This window comes from Mus caroli, chromosome X, assembly GCF_900094665.2.
Source record: "Mus caroli chromosome X, CAROLI_EIJ_v1.1, whole genome shotgun sequence".
Lineage (NCBI taxonomy): Eukaryota > Metazoa > Chordata > Mammalia > Rodentia > Muridae > Mus > Mus caroli.
Window position 1 is genome coordinate 113,010,133 of NC_034589.1, and position 18,612 is coordinate 113,028,744.

The 18,612-nt window shown below is 36.1% G+C and overlaps 1 protein-coding gene across 4 annotated transcripts in view; it reads left to right on the forward strand.

Moving 5' to 3' along the window:
• LOC110286667 (protocadherin-11 X-linked) overlaps window positions 1-18,612 on the forward strand; it is a 549,700-nt gene that overhangs the window by 68,597 nt on the left and 462,491 nt on the right. For all 4 annotated transcript variants that reach the window (XR_003835691.1, XM_029473156.1, XM_029473157.1 and 1 more), the window contains one exon: window positions 10,656-13,151. Coding sequence is in view for 3 of the 4 variants with exons in the window: in XM_029473156.1 (XP_029329016.1) it covers window positions 10,656-13,151 (2,496 nt within the window). In the remaining variant the exon portion in view is untranslated. The remainder of the gene's footprint in view (window positions 1-10,655; window positions 13,152-18,612) is intronic.

An 18,612-nucleotide genomic window follows, 5' to 3' on the forward strand; every position in this document is an offset into this window, starting at 1 on the left:
TATATGCCCAGCAGAGGTAATGCTGGATCTTTTGTAAGTACTAAGTCCAATTATCTGAGGACTGCCATACTGATTTCCAGAGTGGTTGTACAAGCTTGCAATCCCACCAGAAATGGAGGAGTGTTCCTCTTTCTACACATCCTCGACAGCATCTGCTGTCACCTGAATTTTTGATCTTAGCCATTCTGACTGATGTGAGGTGGAATCTCAGGGGTTTTTTGATTTGCATTTCCCTGATGATTAAGGATGTTGAACATTTTTTTCAGGTGCTTCTCAGCCATTCGGTGTTCCTCAGTTGAAAATTCTTTGTTTTGCTCTGAACCCCATTTTTAATGGGGTTATTTGATTTTCTGGGGTCCAGCTTTTTGAGCTCATTGTATATATTGGATATTTGTCCCCTATTGGATTTAGGATAGGTAAAAATCCTTTCCCAATCTGTTGGTGGCCTTTTTGTCATATTGACATTGTCTTTTGCCTTACAGAAGCTTTGTAATTTTATGAGGTCCCGTTTGTTGATTCTTCATCTTACAGCAGAAGCCATTGCTGTTCTGTTCAGGAATTTTTCTCCTTTGCCCATATCTTTGAGGCTTTTCCCCACTTTTTCCTCTATAGGTTTTATTGTCTCTGGTTTTATGTGGAGTTCCTTGATCCACTTAGACTTGAAATTTGTACAAGGAAATAAGCATGGATCAATTCGCATTCTTCTACATGATAACTGCCAGTTGGGTCAGCACCATTTGTTGAAAATGCTGTCTTTTTTCCACTGGAAGGTTTTAACTTCTTTGTCAAAGATCAAGTGACCATAGGTGTGTGGGTTCATTTCTGGGTCTTCAATTCTAATCCATTGATCTAACTCTCTGTCACTGTACCAGTACTATGCAGTTTGTATCACAATTGTTCTGTACTTCCTATGGTTTCTATCTCCAGAGTTGTCTCCCTTTGGGTTTTCTTTATTGTTTCTACTTCCATTTTTTGATCTTGGATGATTTTGTTCAATTTCATCACCTGTTTGTTTGTTTTTATTTTTCCTATAATTCTTTAAGGGATTTTTGTGTTTCCTCTTTAAGGACTTCTACCTGTTTAGCAGTGTTTTCCTGTAATTCTTTAAGGATTTCTACCTGTTTAGCAGTATTCTCCTGTATTACTTTAAGTGAGTTATTAATGCCTTTCTTAAAATCCTCTACCAGAAACATGAGACGTGATTTTAAATCCGAATATTGCTTTTCAGGTGTGTTCAGGTATCCAGGACTTGGTGTGGTGGGCGTACTGGATTCTGCTGATGCCAAGTGGTCTTGGTTTCTATTAGTAAGATTCTTAAGTTTGCTATTCGCCATCTGGTAATCTCTGATGTTATATGTTCTAGGCATCTCTGGCTGGAGCTTGTTTCTCCTGTGATTCTGTTGGCCTCTGTCTTAGTCAGGGTTTCTATTCCTGCACAAACATCATGACCAAGAAGCAAGTTGGGGAGGAAAGGGTTTATTCGGCTTACACTTCCACATTGCTGTTCAGCACTGAAAGAAGTCATGACTGAAACTCAAGCAGGTCAGGGAGCAGGAGCTGATGCAGAGGCCATGGAGGGATGTTCCTTACTGGCTTGCTTCCCCTGGATTGCTCAGCCTGCTCTCTTATAGAACCAAGACTACCATCCCAGAGATGGTCCCACCCACAAGGGGCCTTTCCCCTTGATCACTAATTGAGAAAATGCTTTACAGTTGGATCTCAAGGAGGCATTTCCTCAATTGAAGCTCCTTTCTCTGTGATAACTCTAGCTGTGTCAAGTTGACATAAAAAACCAGCCAATACAGCCTCTGCCAGCACTCCTGGGAGTCCAGCTCTCTCCTGAGACCCAGTGGTCAGAGTATTCTCTGCAGGCAAGCTCTCCTCTGGCAGGGAAGGTGCACAGAAGTCTGGAGCTCAGGTCCACTTCCTGAGTCCTGGGGTCAGCGCCCTCCCTGGAGGCCTATTCTCCTCTGGTGGGGGAGGTTTCCAGGGGTCTGGGTCTCAGCTCTGCCCCCTGGCTGAGGATTAAGGCCAGAAGGTACCCTGTCCAAGAAACTCTGTTGCATCTGCAGCCCATGTGATCTCCTGTGTATACTGGTCTCAGTGATCCCAAGAGCCTGGTTGTACTAGGGCACACAGAGTCCGTGCCCAAGATGGTGTGGGGTTGGATTGACAGGAAAGAACTCCAGCCCCTGGTTAGGCAGGTTTCCTTTGTCCCTGTTACTGCTGGCACAAACAAGACCCTCCAGGTTGTATTGTAACAGATGTTGGGTTCCACTTGCCAGCGATCTCAAGATCCTGGGTGTGCTAGTGCACCTGCGATGTGGAGAGTCCTCTGGGGACCTTGGGATCCTCCACTGAGTTCGTGCCCAAGATGTTGTGGGGCTGGCGCAGACCAGAATGAACCCCAGCTGCTGGTATTTATTTTACACTCCAGATTTTTCCCCCTCCTGGTCCACCCTCTGAATGTTCCCAATCCCATACCCACTCCCCACCCACTGTTGCCACAAGGATGTTCCCACTGCTCCACACCCTACCCTACCAGACTTCTCCACTCCCTGGGGCCTCCAGCATCTTGAGGATTAGGTGCATCTTCTCTGACTGAGTCCAGACCTGGTAGTCCCTGCTGTATATGTGTTGGGGGCCTCATATCATCTGGTGATAATATGCTACCTGGTTGGTAGTCTAGTGTCTGAGAAATCTCAGGGGTCCGGATTAATTGAGACTGTTGGTCCTCCTACAGGGTCACCCTACTCCTTAGCTTCTTCCAGATTTTCCCTAATTCAACAACAGGAGTCAGCTATTTCTCTCCATTGGCTGGGTAACAAATCTCTATATCTGACTAGTTTAAGTGTTTTTTTGGGTCTTTCAGGGTGTGGTCATGATAGGTTTGAAAGGACTTTCTAGTGGAATTTGCATGAAGGCAAAATCTCAGTGTAATACACAAGTTTTAAAGGATATGACTATTTTAGCAACTTACATAAGTATAGCTATACCACATGAAAATTTCCTGATAAACTTACATACTCTCTTTCATTATTTTTCTCATAATATTGATAACTTTTAAAGGCTGGATAAGACAATGTACTTAACAGGAATTTTAACTCTGTTTTGACTTCCAGTGATGAAGTTGAAATAATATTTTGTTTTGCCATACTGAATACTTTAAAGTAATATTTAGTCAATATAAGAAACTTTCATGTTGAATATATTTTCACATTTCATAATTAGTATCATTTCATCATTTTAATACTATAAAATATTGTGGACATTATGATTTAGAACTCCAATTTTAGAACATATTATTTAAGACTTTTTTGACTAAATCATTTTATATATTTATTATACACATACACATGACATATTTTGGTACCAACTTGAAATTAAAATGTAGACATCTAAATGGCAACATTTTATTTTTAAAACTACTTCATCAAACCAAGATATTTTGCTAAGGACATGGATCAACCAGAGAAAGATGTTTAAAGTACTATATCTAGAACACAAGGCTAATTTATTTTGAGACATTTTTGTTTCAAAATTCCTTCGGGTAAAAAAAAGTCTGTAACTTCCATTATACATTCAAATTAACCAAATTTAAATGTAAAGGTAATTAAACATAATGCCCTGTCTAGTAAAACATATATTCCTATAGAACAGGAGATGTTCAACAGAACTAAGATTTAGGACTGTGTTTTTCTCATTCCTAAGGCCATTGACACATACCAAAAACTTCCACTTTGCAAGTTATGTGGAACTTGCAAAGAGTACATAGTTATTGTGTTAGTGCTTTAAGTTCATAGCAATACTGAGATTGTTACATATTTTTCTGCCCATAGAGCCAAAGTAAAGTGTGAAAATCATGTTTTCTGTTTCTGTGATTTATGTTATTGAAAACAGTTTCTCCTTCTGTATTTTGTACTCATTTTGTATGACAAATGCTTTTATATATAGCATATATCTTCCAGTGATGATGAATGATCATAATTTCTGTGATTTCCCCTATTTTCAATTAAGACATGTAGCTATTAATTAATCAAAATACGATTTACTATTATGAAATTGAACTTGTAAACTTTCTCAACAGTGGATCATGAAGGAGAGAAAAGCCTCAGTTCAATAAAGAGTTAACTTAAAAAGAATTTATACTTTTTACCTACTAAATATATACTGTTACAACATTTATTTTATACACTGAAATGTCAAGAGTTGTCACATCTTTTGACATTTTGACAGTTCTTTAGTAGAATGAGAGAGAGATGTTTCTATAATAGGTAAAGGATGAACTAGATCAGCTTTGGAGATTTCAAAACAGTAATAATTCTGCTGGCTTACCATTGACTTTCTTATATTGTATAGTGAATGAGCATTATCTCTCAAAAATTAAGTAAGAAATGATGTCAACTCTGGAAAATTCCCTACATTTTTATAAGTACAATACATTGACTTAATCTATAACTTGCTCAACAGTTCATATATGACCTAAAAATTTAAAAATACTATAAACGTTATTTTAAAACTGAGATATTTAAAACATTATGGTTTTCTAAGAAAATTGTTACAATCTGCTAATATTTATAGTGAAATAAAAGTGATGTGTGGTTGTACACACTTATAAACCCAACACTTAAGAGGCTTAGTGAAGCAATTGTTGCAAACGCATGGCCTGCTGGAAATACAGTAACACCTTGTATGCATAAACAAAACAAAAATAAAGAAATGAAAGTAGTATTATGTTTCATTTTAGAGAATAGAAAATGAATATGTTGGACATTTTATTATGTATTACAAATAAGAAAATATCACATACATATACACCTGCTTATATTTTACATTTCTTTTTCTCATATGATTTAGTCTCCCTAGTATTAGAACTGTCTTTGTTTATTTATTTATTTATTTATTTATTTATTTATTTATTTATTATTCACTTTACATCCTGCTAACTTACCCCCTCTTGTTCACCTCCCCCCACAATCCCCCTTTTCCTCTGAGTATTTCCCCTACCCTACCCTGGCACTTCAAGTCTCTGGAATGCTAGGCACTTTCTCGTTGATGTCAGACAAGACAGCCCAGCTAGTAGAACAAATCCCAAAGACAGGAAACAGCTTTTAGGACAGCACCCATTCCAGTTGTTCTGGACCCACATGTAGGCCAAACTACACTTTTACTACATGTAAACAGGGAGGCCTAGGTCTAGGCAGTGTATGTTTTTTGGTTGGTGGTTCTGACTCTGAGAGCTCCAAGGGTCCAGATTAGTTGACTCTTTGGTCTTCCTTTGGAATTCCTATGCCCTTAGGGGCTTGCAATCCTTCTTCTTATTCTTAGATGAGAGGTCACAGGCTCTATCCACTGTTTGGTTGTCAGTGTCTGTATCCATCTGAATAGGCTGCTAGGTGGAGCCTCTCAGGAGACACCATGATCCTGTCTGAAAGCATAACAGAGTATCATAAATGCTGTCAGAGTTTGGTGCTTGCCCATGGGATTAGTCAAAATATGCCTGCTTGTTGGGTGGTTATTCCCTCAGTCTCTAATCCAACCCCTGTGCCTGCATTTCTTGTAGACAGGATACATTTTGGGTTAAAAGTTTTATGGATGGGTTGATATCCCTACTGATCCACTGGGGTTCCTGCCTGGATACAGGAGGTGGTCTTTGCAGGATCCATATCCCCAATATTATGAGCCACAACTAAGCTCAACCACATTGATTCTTGGAAGTCTCCCTTATCCCAGTTCTCTGACCTGGAGATGCTCACCCCACCACCTCCTTACCCCTGTCAGTTGCAAATCTCCACTTATTTTCATGGTCATCTAGCCATCTCTTCTGTTCTTCCCCACATCTGTTCTTTAACTTCTATCCCCCTCCCCTTTCCCCCTTCCTCCCAGTTCCCTTCCTCCATCTGGCTCTTATGACTAGAACTATTTTTAGAACATGAATCCTTTGATATTTAAAATTTAGCTGAAACCCAAAGATCTCCATATTAAATCATTTTTCTAGTTTTAAAGTAGTGTTTTCTAATAAGTCAATCAAACTCAATTGAAACCAATATATTTTGCATGTACATGAAATCAATCACACCTGCTGTTATGGTAACTTGTTCTAGGACCTTTAAGTGGTATATTCTTTGATCCCTTTTGATCATAAAATGGCTCACGGGTAAGATCATTTGCTGTCAAGCTTAATGACCTCTGTCTTATCTCTAGAGCCCACACGTAGATGGATACAAGTGACTTGTTCTTGAAGTTTGTCCTCTGATCTATACTAGTTACACATACACATTTTTAAGCAATACAATAAAGTAAGTATAAGATGAACTTCTCCAATGGGGAATAAACTTCAACTTATTTTTTTTCTTTATAAAATTAGTTAGCTTTTACTATGCCCTAGCATATAATGTTATAACCAAAATGTTTGTCCACCTAAAAGCTCATTTCCATTTTCATAAAATTATGTATTAGTTATTGTTGATTCTAAGTTTTCCAAGTGGTCTATTAATTACAAGGCAAGAAAATGCAAGCAAGACATGTTTTGTTATTATCGAACTCTTCTGTAACCTAAAAAAAAATCTTTTACCTACATATCTATATATGTACCAATAATTGTAAGAGAAAAAAGAAGTAATCTTTAAGTTCAGGGTTTCTTTTTAAATAAATTTTCAGTAGCAGAAGCTGAAGTAGGAAATTTTAGTCTTTATTTATTCATTTTTATTGGTTGTTTTATTTATTTACATTTCATGTGTTATCCCCTTTCCCAGTTTCCCCTCTGCAAACCCCTTATTCCTACCTCCTCCCCCTGCTTCTATGAAGGTGATGCCGCTCCCACCTACACTCTTCTGCCTTCCTGCCCTAGCATTCCCCTATCCTGCTTCATAGTCTCCACAGGACCAAGGGACTCTCCTCCAATTGATGTCAGATAAGGCCATTCTCTGCTACATATGCAGCTAGAGCCATGGGTCTCTCCATGTGTACTATTCAGTTGGTGGTTTATTCCTTGGGAGCTCTGGGCAGTCTGGTTTGTTGGTAACTGTTGTTCTTCCTATGGGGTTGCAAACCCCTTCAGCTCTTTCATTCCTTCCCCTAACTCTTCCATTGAGGTCCCCGTGCTCATTCCAATGGTTGGCTACAGGTATCTGCATCTATATTGGTTAGAATCTGGCAGAGTCTCTCAGGAAACAGTTGCATCAGGCTCCTGTCAGCAATTACTTCTTGGCATCAGCAATAGTGTCTGTGTTTGGTGACTGTATATGGGATGGATCCCCAGGGGTGGGGAGGAAGTCTCTGGATGTCCTTTCCTTCAGTCTCTGCTCCACTCTTTGTCCCTGTATTTCTTTTATACAGGAGCAATTCTGGGTTAATATTTTTGAGAAGGGTGGGTAGTCCCACCCCTCAACTGGTGGCCCTGCTTAACCTCTCCATATGGTCTCTATAGGTTCTCTTTCCCCTTTGGGGTGTATTTCAGCTAATGTCATCCTAGTTGGATCCTGGGAGCCACTTGCTTTCCTGGCATCTGGGACTTTCTAATGGCCACCCCCAGTTCCCTATTTCCCATTGCTACACACTTCTGTTCAATTTCCTGACCCTCTGTAAATCTCCCTCATCTCCTCCCATACCTGATCCTTCTCTCCCTTTCCCCTCCCTATTCTTCTCTTCCTCCCAAGTCCTTCCCAGCCTCTACATTCTGTTCTTCTAAGTAGAACAAAAGCATCCACACTTTGGTCTTCCTTCTTCTTGAGCTTCATATGGTCTGTGGGTTGTATTATGGGTATTTCGAGCTTTTTTCCTAATATCCACTTATCAGTACATACCATGTTTGTTCTTTTGTGACTGGTTTCCATCTGTGCCCTGTAGCTGACCCTGTGCCACAGGTATCTGAACCCCAATCCCACCTGGAGCAAGTTAGTCTCCCAGGAATTTTTAAACTTGCCACAACTTTTCCTCAATCTACAAAATAGAAAGAAAAAATTAGGTTGAGAATCCAACCTAATCTATTATTGGAACTATTTTAAGTTCTTTCTGGCACTGTATGGGTACTGTATGTGTTTTCTAAGCAATCGTACCAGATTTATGAAAGTGCAGTGTTATATATTACATTCCAGTACACAATGAAGGGGTGTTATGCACTTGCATGTAAAAATTTTAGCGTTTACCACAATAGGCACTTTTAAAAGCAAAAATATGCCTCTTTAGCTTAAAGATCAACTTTTGGTTCTTCTCAGTCAAGTTTTTCATCTTATTTATTTTATAGGAATTTTGTTTATCTGGCTTGGATTTGCAACTCCAAGTATATTTTTGAATATAAAAAGAAACATTACTTATGGATTAAAAAATTCTATAGTATAAAATGAGATATTTTTAAGTTCATAAAATAAATTTCCTTAACATTAATTAGAACTAACAATTTTATATAGTTTAAACCAATGGTATCAAAATCTAAAAAGCCATTTTGATGATTTCTTTTAATGTCATTTTCTCTAAGGTTCACATTTTCATTGCACACATTATCAGAAAAATAGAAACTATTTCATTGAATTATTCTTTATATAATTTTAATGATGTTAAGTACAAAAATATATAAGTATACACATAATGAATGTTCCTGAGTTTATATAGATGAGAAAATTTCTTTGAAATTAGAAAATAATCAAGGGCTGGTAACTCTCCTCCTGTCTTTAGAAATAGCATCTATCTTTTGAATTTATACTTTTATTCATGAAACAACTGTTAATGCAGTTATGTATGCTGCATGTTATATCTTCACACATGTACATATAGACAATGACAGTTTTTACTTTTATCCTCTGTTCACATTAGTATACTAAGGCTTAAATAAATTAACTAGAGATCCACTCACAGGACACTTAAACATGGAAGGTGGCAAGTTATACTTATATGTTTAAATATTTATTTGAAGAACATTGCGTTTACAGCAGAGTTTGTTTTTTTGTTTGTTTGTTTGTTTGGGTTTTTGTTTGTTTGTTTTTGGCTCAGCAGTTAAGATACTTAATTGGAGAGCTCACATTTAGTTCTCAACAACCATTTCTGATAATTCAACTTCAGATATATCTGAACATTCTGGCCTCCAGGAGTGAAAACCAATACACTGATGCACATACACGAAATCAACAATACAAGCGACCTAAAAAGAAATATTACATTTCTGAACTTCATGTTTGATATGATGGTACCAATGTAAATATGTTGTTTGTAAAATACTCCCCAGCAACTATTAATTGAATGAAGCTGTTGAAAAACCAAAATATTACACACATAAATAATAACTTATTTGGAGACTGTTTCATATATTAATGAATTAAAATTTAAATATAAATAATTCATTATCATATTGAATATTTCACTCATTGAAAAAAACAGAACAATGGATATAATATCCATCAGTTGATACTTTATTATCCCCAAGGATGTTAGAAATATTTGCCTTAAAATAAACAAGACAGTAACTATATTCTTTTAAATTTTAATCTCACATAATTTTTATTAAAATGACATAATTTCTATTTTATATAGACTAAAACAAAATTATATATGCAGAATATGTTGCATATATATGTATATATATATGCTTAACAATTTAAATTATCATTGCTTGATCAATATATACTATAGTCTTAAATTATAGAATTGTATTTGAAATGCATTAACTTTGTAATGTTTATTTATTCTTTTAAAGCAATATTCTATGTTAGTTTCTTCTTATATAACTCTCCATAAATAATGTTACATTGTAACACTGCTTTATATATTATATTCAGAATTCAGTAAGTCTTTTATTCTGATTATATTAGTTCCATTTTAAATACTTTGAAAGTCATAGGTATTTTTCACCTCATACATTATTATTGTATTATTAAATATTCTTACTTACTAAACAATATATTATTCTTACTCAAAGTTTTCATAAACCTTTAGATAGTCACAATTGTATGTAGTACTGATAAAAGTAGAATTGAGAATCACTAAATTTATAAATTACAATTTTGAAACATTGAAAATTTAAACCTCCCTAAAATTATATTTGAGTATAATCACCAATTAATTACTAATTACCATGATTACCTATCTTTATTTTTTAATGAAATAAGTATTATAAGAATTAATATATCACATTTTATAAAATATTTTTCATAAAGTATGCTGTATAAAAATAAAATTCAGCTTGCTAATTTAAAAAAAATCCTTTCCTATACAAAGATAAATCAGTGAATAAATTGTAAATGGGATGCTTATATTTTAATTTTAAAATGTTGCATAAATTGTCTTATTTAGATGTGAGAGTTTTAAAAAAGAATAATCAGTAATCACTTCAGTATCATGTAAAAGTTAAGGTCAATCTTTGGAAAATTCTATATATTTCTTTTGGACACAATAATAATTTATGTAATAAAATACTTACCACAATATGCTATGCATTAAATGTATTAAAAATTAATAACTTGCATATGATCACAATATTAACTGTAGGCCAAGCTGAAATTCAGAGCTGAAGTCTTCTGGTACCTGTTGCTTAAACCTTCCTTCTGTATTGTGGACTCTAGGAATTTGAAATTATCCTCATTACAAAATTTAGTTATAATTTACAATATAAATGGTATTGTACATTAATATACTTAAATTCGGTATCATTTCATTTCTTCCAGAGTCAAAATATTTTCGGACTTGATGTCATTGAAACACCAGAAGGAGACAAGATGCCCCAACTGATTGTTCAAAAGGAGTTAGATAGAGAAGAGAAGGATACCTATGTGATGAAAGTAAAAGTTGAAGATGGTGGCTTTCCTCAAAGATCCAGTACAGCTATTTTGCAAGTAAGTGTTGCTGATACAAACGACAATCACCCAATCTTCATAGAGAAGGAAATTGAAGTCAGTATACCAGAAAATGCTCCTATAGGTTCTTCAGTGACACAGCTCCATGCCACAGATGCAGATATAGGTGAGAATGCCAGAATTCACTTTTATTTCAGCAACCTAGTCTCCAACATCGCTAAGAGACTGTTTCATCTTAACACCACTACTGGACTTATCACTGTCAAAGAACCACTGGATAGGGAAGAATCACCAAGTCACAAGTTATTGGTTTTGGCAACTGATGGTGGATCAACACCAGCAAGAGCAACGGTGCTGGTAAATGTCACAGATATCAATGATAATGTCCCATCAATTGACATAAGATACATTGTCAATCCAACCAATGGCACCGTGCTTCTTTCAGAGAATGCTCCACTTAACACTAAAATTGCTCTCATAACTGTGATGGATAAGGATTCTGAACATAATGGTAGGGTGACATGCTTCACAGATCATGAAGTTCCTTTCAGATTGCGACCAGTATTCAGTAATCAGTTTCTCTTGGAGACTGCTGCATTTCTTGACTTTGAGTCCACAAGAGAATATGCCATAAAATTACTGGCCGCTGATGCTGGCAAACCTCCTTTGAATCAGTCATCCATGCTCCTGATCAAAGTAAAAGATGAAAATGACAATGCTCCAGTTTTCACCCAGTCTTTCATAAGCCTTTCTGTTCCTGAGAATAACTCTCCTGGTGCACAGTTGACAAAAATCAGTGCAACAGATGCAGACAGCGGACAGAATGCTGAAATAAGCTACATGCTAGGTTTTGATGCACCACCTGAATTCAATCTGGATCAACGTACAGGCATCCTGACTGCAGTGAAGAAACTAGATAGGGAAAAACAGGAAAAGTATTACTTTACAGTTTTGGCACAGGACAATGGAATTCCACCCTTAATGTCCAATGCCACTGTCTTCGTGACTGTTCTTGACCAGAATGATAATAGCCCAATTTTCACTCATAATGAATATAACTTCTATGTTCCTGAAAGCCTTCCAAAACATGGCACAGTAGGGCTAATAACTGTGACTGATCCTGATTACGGAGAGAATTCTGCAGTTACCCTCTCCATCTTAGATGTGAATGATCAATTCACTATTGATCCACAGTCTGGTGTCATCAGGCCAAATATTTCATTTGACAGAGAAAGACAAGAATCCTATACTTTCTATGTAAAAGCTGAGGATGGTGGTAGGGTATCACGTTCTTCAACTGCTAGAGTAACCATAAATGTGGTTGATGTCAATGATAACAAACCAATTTTTATTGACCCTCCTTCCAATTACTCCTTTGAATGGGTTCTACCATCCACAAACCCTGGCACAGTCGTCTTCAAGGTTGTCGCAATTGACGATGATATTGGCATGAATGCAGAGGTTCATTACAGCATTGTTGGAGGAAATACAAAAGGACTGTTTATGATTGAACAAACATCAGGTAACATCACATTGAAGGAGAAGTGCATGGTTTCAGATCTTGGTTTACACCGAGTCATAGTCAAAGCTAATGATTTAGGGCAACCTGATTCTCTCTTCAATGTTGTAAATGTCAATTTCTTTATAAATGAGTCCGTGCCCAATGCCACACTGATTTATGAACTGGTGCGCAGAAGCATTGACGCACCTGCAAATCAAAATACTGACACAACCAGTGCATCCTCACCAACCACTGACTATGTCAAGATCATGGTGGCCATTGTGGCTGGCACCATAACTGTTGTCCTAGTTATTTTCATCACTGCTGTAGTAAGATGCCGCCAACCACCACACCTTAAGGCTTCTCAGAAAAACAAACAGAATTCTGAGTGGGTTACTCCAAACCCAGAAAACAGGCAGATGATTATGATGAAGAAGAAGAAGAAAAAGAAGAAGAAGCATCCCCCCAAGAACTTGCTGCTTAATTTTGTCACTATTGAAGAAGCAAAGCCAGATGATGGTGAAAATGAGAGAAATAGTGTCACACTAGATCTTCCCATTGAGCTGGAAGAGCAAACCATGGGCAAATACAACTGGGGCACTACACCTACTACTTTCAAGCCTGATAGCCCTGATTTGGCTCGACACTACAAATCTGCCTCTCCCCAGCCTGCATTCCAGATCCAGCCTGAAACTCCCCTGAACTCAAAGCACCACATCATTCAGGAACTGCCTCTTGATAATACCTTCGTTGGCTGTGATTCCATCTCCAAGTGTTCCTCCAGCAGTTCTGATCCCTACAGTGTTTCTGAGTGTAGCTATCCAGTGACAACTTTCAAGGCCCCTGTGTCTGTGCATATCAGACCGGTAGGTAATCCTAGTTTCTAAGTAATCCTTTTAACTTATTACTCTCATTCTTTTCATCTGATATAGAATTGCAATGAACATTGATTTCTAAGAAGGAACAAAACAATCATATTGCATATAATATTCATTTGCATATAAAATCAATTGCATATAAAAATAGGAATATGTGAAATCATTTAAATTTGGTAGACAGTACAACATGAATTTGATTATTATAAGGGTAATTTTGTCTATAGGTGGCAGTGTGATGCTTTTTGCTAGAGTGCATCATGGAAATATTACTTAATAAAGATTATAACACTACCCGATTTACCACAATATTCATGAGATTCAGAAAAGCCTGGGCAACTTGCCTTATAGGAAAACATTTTCTAATGAGATAAGTAACTATCAAACCAAATGGTCCTGTGAATCCTTGCTTGATTGGGGCAAATCTGCAAAGAACTGAGGTATTTAAATGATTAAATGATGCTCACATATCCAGTACTCTTTCCTCATCGTTCCACATACTCTCAACAATGAAGAGTTTCAATGTCATATTAGGAAGTCAAAATATTTTGACTTATGGCAAAACATTAAAACAGTTTAAGAACATGAAGAGTTGCTCATTCTCATCTTCTAGCCAAATAAAGAAATGGATAAACATCTTCATTTTAGTGTTACCAGTTAAATATTTGTATTTTCGAGGTCTTCAGGAACCATTCTCAAATCATAATGACTTTTAGAAAATGGAGCATGTTTGTGTTTCCTAATGAACATGAAATAAAATTAGAGCAAGAAATCTATGTAAAAGAATCTCAAACCCAATACATTTCAGAAAACAAGAGTTTACACAGTGCTCTACAATTAGTATTCCATGAAGAAATAAAGTACAAATTTATCTAGAAATTCATAACTATATTAAATGAATTAAGAAAGTTATTTCCTTAATAAAGTTAAGTAATGGAATTATCTACATTTTTATCTCAATGTCCTGTTGCCTGTTGATTTTATTATTTCAAGTGGATAACAGTGAATTAGGAAAAAAAAAGAAAAGAAAATCCATTTGTCATGAATTAACTTGATTTATTAACTTATTCAGGCTTAATATACTGGTTATAAAGTGAAATTTAGATAAATTCCTTTTCATTGAAAAGTATAGATACTAAAAGAACCCTATCAGGTTCAGGAAAACTGCAAATAATTGACTATAATTTGAAGAACAGTTTGAAATCTAATGATAATTTGAGGCTATAACATACACAAATAAAAAGTAATGATATTAATATATTTCTTTTAATCACACAGTGAAAGTAAGGTTTAAATCAACAGTAGGTCCATTTTTTATTGTATTATGCTTCAAAGAAAACTAAAACCCTAGTTGCTGTTTAGGATTCCAGTTATGCTTTTGAAGAAAGTTAGAGGGGTTTCTACAGTTTAGATTAGTTATGACACTCTGCATTATCAATGACAAATATAATAAATATCTATCATCTCCAAAGACCATGTTTTTGCTTATATTCAACCATTCAAGTGGACACTCTTATTTCCTCATTCTTACCACTATTATTCTGTTTATTAGGAATATTTCTTTCCTTTTTTTTCATTGTTTTCTTCATTTTGGTTTATCAAGACAGGGTATATCTCTGTAGTCATGAGTGTCCTGCTACTCATTTTGTAGACCAGGCTGGCTTCAACTCCAGAGATTCACCTGCCTCTGTGTCACATGTGCTTGAATTAAAGCTATGCACCACCATTGTCCAGCAGAAATAAGAATGTTTATTATCAGTAACACTTTGAGAGTACTTCTTTTTGTACTTTCTCACTTGTTTTAAAAATGCATAGTGAGTTTTTGTGTATTACATATGCAATTCATATCTTTCAATGGATTGGCTTAAGAAATCAGTAAAGCATATTTTGTTCATAACTATTTGTACAAACATAGAAGTACTTTTGCATATAGGAACTTAAAGTATTTAAGGTAAGTATGTAAGTGCTAAAAGGGAAAATGATGTACTTTCTAGATATTCTTATCTTTTAGTTTTGACATTCTTTTAGTTTATTCTTATCTTTTAAAATTTCTAAAATTCAATAAAAATAAAAATGCTTTTCCATGATGACATTTTACAAAGCACATCTAAGAGATGCATGCCCTAATAGTAAGATAGATGGCTTAGTGAGTTACACAAAAACCAAAAACTATCAGTGAAATGAATTATTGCTTATCATTAGTATCTTACTGAAAAGTCTATCTTAGATTCAAATGACTTTTGAGATTTTTTTCACATCTTAAAAAACAAATAATTTAAAATATTAAGAGTTACTTATTGAATGCCTTCTTCATCTGACTCAGACAGTTAGAACATTAAACTTCTCTGAATAGTTATAGTTTGTTACACATCTATGATGTTTTTATACTTTTAGTATACTTTTAAATTTATAATTAATGCCAATAAATGTGCCTTATATTCACTGGAACTGAAGAAGGCTAAAAAGATAAGTTTGTATAGAAAAGATAGGTCAGGTAACCATTTAAATACAGTGTCTTCATTGTTAGAAAGACAAAATAAAATTGGCAAATTGTGAGTCTGTCTAGCAGTAAAAATTAAAAATAAAATGTTTCTTGAACAAAATTTCACAACAGATTAAAATATTTAGGTTAACATAAGCCTGAAATATTCTAAAATACTTTATGTAATGTGAGTATAATATTTCTACAAGGGGACTCAGACAGATATTTACACTAGCTCATTAATCATCTATTTAGAAATATGCATATAGCTAAAAAGGATATCTACAAGAAAATTTACATTTTAAAAACCAAAGTGTATGAATTTCTTAACTTTATTCTGACTCTGCTGCTAGGAAAAATGTGGAAGATTGGTTATATATCATTAACCTATTATATAGAATCTTCTATATCTGAAAAAAAATATGTGGCTCCAGCTTGTCATCAATTCACATGTTTTTTATGGGAGAAGTTTTTGCATACACTGTAGAAAAAAGGTAAAGTTTGAAATTTAAGAGGAAAACGTTTTATCTATTATTTTGTATGAACAGCATTAACTACATCGGATTGTATTTTTAAATGATCATAGGACATTTTAAGAATTAACAGTTGTTTTAGAATCATCTTTTTTTTGTTTATTCTTTAATCATTTTATACAGTCCAGTCTTTATCCCCCTCCTGGTCTGCCTTCTGACTGTTCCACATCACATACATCCTCCCCACTTCTCCAAGAAGATGTCTCTACACCCTCTTCCTCTACCCTACCAGGCAATCCCATTCCCTGGGGACTCAAGTCTCTCAAGGGTTAGGTGAATCTTCTCTTACTGAGGCCAGACTAGGCCTAGGCAGTCCTCTGCTGTATATATATATATATATATATATATATATATATATATATATATATATATATGTATATCAGCTGGTTATGCTGCCTAGCTGGTGACTCAGTGTCTGAGAGATCTTGGTGGTTCAAGTTAATTGAGACTGCTGGTCCTCCTACAGGGTTGCCCTTTTACTAAGCTTCTTCCAGCTTTTACCTAATTCAACAACAGGAGTCCCTGGCTTCCATCTATTGGTTGGGTGTAAGTATCTGCATCTGACTCTTTCAGCTGCTTGCTGGGCCTTTCAGAGGTCAGTCATGATTGGTCACTGTTTGTAAGCACACCATACCATCAGTAACAGTGTCAGGTCTTGGAGCATCCCCTTGAGTTGGATCCCAATTTGGGCCTGTCACTGGACCTCCTTTCCTTCAGTCTCTTGTCCATTTTTGTCTCTGAAGTTCTTTAGACAGGAACAATTCTGGGTCAGATTTTGTAACAGTGGGATGGCAACCCCATCCTTCCACTTGATGCCCTGGTCTTTCTTATTGGTCCCTCCCTTTGAGTCCTGAGAGTCTTTCACATACCAGGTCTCTGGTACATTCTAGAGGGTCTACCCAACCTCCTACCTCTCTAGGTTGCTTGTTTCCTTTCTTCCTGCTGACCCTCAGGGCTTCAGATCTCCCCCCCCCCCAAAAAAAAAAAACACACACCTGCTCTTGTTCCCCTTGTCCTATTTCTCACCCAAGTCCCTCCCTTCTTCTGTCCACATCATTGTTTTCTTCTCCCTACCAAGTGGGATTAAGGCATCCTCAATTGGGCCCTTTGGCTTGTTAACCTTCTTGATTTCTGTGCATTTTATCCAGGGTATTCTCTATTTTTTTTTGGCTAATATCCACTTATTAGTGAGTACACACCATGCATGTCCTTTTGGGTCTGAGTTACCTCACTTAGGATGATATTTTCTAGTTCCACCCATTTGCCTGCAAAATTCATGATGCCCTCATTCTTTTTTTTAATATTTTTATTAGGTATTTTCCTCATTTACATTTCCAATGCTATCCCAAAAGTCCCCCATACCCTCCCCCCCCACTCCCCTACCCACCCACTCCCACTTTTTGGCCCTGACATTCCCCTGTACTGGGATACCCTCATAAGGCCTCTATGAACATAGTAGAACACGTGCCCCTGTTGCATGGTGTGACATCTTTTGGGTACATGCCCAAGAGCAGCATAGCTGGGTCTTCAGGTAGATCTATTTCCAAGTTTCTGAAGAACTTCTATATTGATTTCCAGAGTGTTCATACCAGTTTGCAATCCCACCAGCAGTGGAGAAGTGTTCTTTCCTTACATCCTTGCCACCATGGGCTGTTACCTGAGTTTTTTATCTTAACCATTCTGATTGGTGTAAGGCAGAATCACAGGGTCATTTTGATTTGCATTTCCATGACTACTAAGGAATTTGAACATTTCAAGTGCTTCTCAGCCATTCGAAATTCCTCTGTTGTGAATTCTGTTTAGATGTATGCCCCAATTTTTGATTGGGTTGTTTAGATATTTTGGATGTTAGCTTCTTGAGTTCTCTATATGTTTTAGATATTACCCCTCTATCTTATGTATGGTTAGTAAATATTTTTTCCAATCTGTAGATTACCAATTTATCCTTTTTGACTACCTCCTTTGCCTTACAGAAGCTTTCCAGTTTCATGAGGTCCTATTCATCAGTTCTTGATCTTAGAGCCTGAGTCATTGGGTTTCTGTTTAGGAAATTTCCTCCTGTGTCAATGAGTTCAAGGCTCTTCCCCACTTTTCTTCTATTAGATGCGGTATATTTAGTATCATCTTTCTTAATTTTAATATAAAGAGAAATATTTGAAATACACAGTCTTGATTAACAAAACTCTCCTTTTCAAATTCTATAGGCCATGAATGAACAATAAAGAGGGGAATCAGAGTAACTGTTTGTTGTTGTTGTTGTTTTTAAGGGTCTTCTATATACCATTCATTTTCTTTGTTCTTGCCTTTCTATTCTTTTCTTTTTCTCTCCATCCCATAACCCCCCTCTCTCCTTCCTTCCCTTTTTCTTTTTGTTCTCTCCTCCTATCTTTCTTGTTTCCCCTTCCTTCTTTTTTTTCTTTCCTTCTTTCCTTCCTTC